General features: G+C 42.8%; 1 protein-coding gene across 1 annotated transcript in view; it reads right to left on the reverse strand.

Annotated features, from left to right (window-relative positions):
- Positions 1–1,195, reverse strand: part of rif1 (replication timing regulatory factor 1) — a 27,540-nt gene that overhangs the window by 11,742 nt on the left and 14,603 nt on the right. The window contains exon 21 of the mRNA XM_020621694.1: positions 808–1,149. Coding sequence (XP_020477350.1) covers positions 808–1,149 — 342 coding nt within the window. The remainder of the gene's footprint in view (positions 1–807; positions 1,150–1,195) is intronic.

Below are 1,195 nucleotides of genomic sequence, written 5' to 3' on the forward strand. Positions count from 1 at the left end.
CCTGGGAATCTTCTCCAGCTGGAGCCAGCAGACGCAGAGAAGGAAACGTCTGTAAACTTAGATGATTAAACTCCTCTACAGCTGCTACAGTTACTTGCCATCGTGACCATTACAAACGCAATTACTTCAAACATCACTGAACACAAACTTCACATTGTACGTAGGTGAATTTAAAGGAGCAAAGACATTGTGAAACCATAATGACAAACAAGCTAGCTGTCATAAGCACAAAGTAACATGTTAACTGTAGACCTGGTACTTTTAGGATGGATGTGGAGTCTCACCATGGGACCCCAGAACACTAGAAACTTAAAACTTCCTGCAGCTTTCTCATTTGGAAGCTGGCTGCACCGAAAATGATGTTTCAGCTATTTGAACTCTGGACTGCTGTCTGTCTGAACCACATGGGCTCATGTGCAACCATGACTGACAGCAAGCACAACACTATTTACCCAGTTTAATTTCTGAACTTCTGGTTTTCACCTTTTGTCGACCTTGCTTTACCACCAAAGGTCATTGTGTTTTATCATTTAGTAATAGTGTGTACTATGTAAATTTCTGAACTGTATCTTATATGCAGCTCTTCACAGCACTTAAGTATCTATTCTTAAATAATATATATAATATTAATTCCTCCTTAATATGCCAGTTTGTTCTGAATTAATCCATTACTTGTTTGGTCTATAGAATATCACAATGGTGAAAACCATCCAAAACCCCGGTCATAACAAAGAAAGGAAACAAATCCTCACAACTAAGGTAAAACCAGCTGAATTGTTGACTATTTGGCTGCGATACAGAACCCACCTTTGACAGAACTGGTGAGGTGAATTTGGGCGGCTCGCTGGCTGCTTGTTGGTAGAACAGGGTGAGAGGCTGAATGAGAGAAGCAAGCGCCTCCTGGACTGCGTTGGCGAGGATGAGGTTAGTGAAGAGCGCAGACAGAACGGATACCAGAGCCATTCCTGTGGCCTCAGAAGCCTCAGGGGCCTCCAGATAAACCTCTAGACACTGTACCAGCAGGGCCTGGAATGTGGACAGGTTCCCCAGGGCCTTACTCCTTTTCTTCATCCAGTTTCCAGGAGTGTGAGGAGCTGGAAGAGACACAGGTGAACAGCAAGTTATCCAAGTGTCTCTTAACGATGAAGACTGAAATAAGTTTAGGTGAAGTTTTCTTACACTTCATTTTTTGTTG

This window comes from Monopterus albus, unplaced genomic scaffold (genome assembly GCF_001952655.1).
Source record: "Monopterus albus unplaced genomic scaffold, M_albus_1.0 scaffold266.1, whole genome shotgun sequence".
In the NCBI taxonomy this organism is placed as follows: Eukaryota; Metazoa; Chordata; class Actinopteri; order Synbranchiformes; family Synbranchidae; genus Monopterus; species Monopterus albus.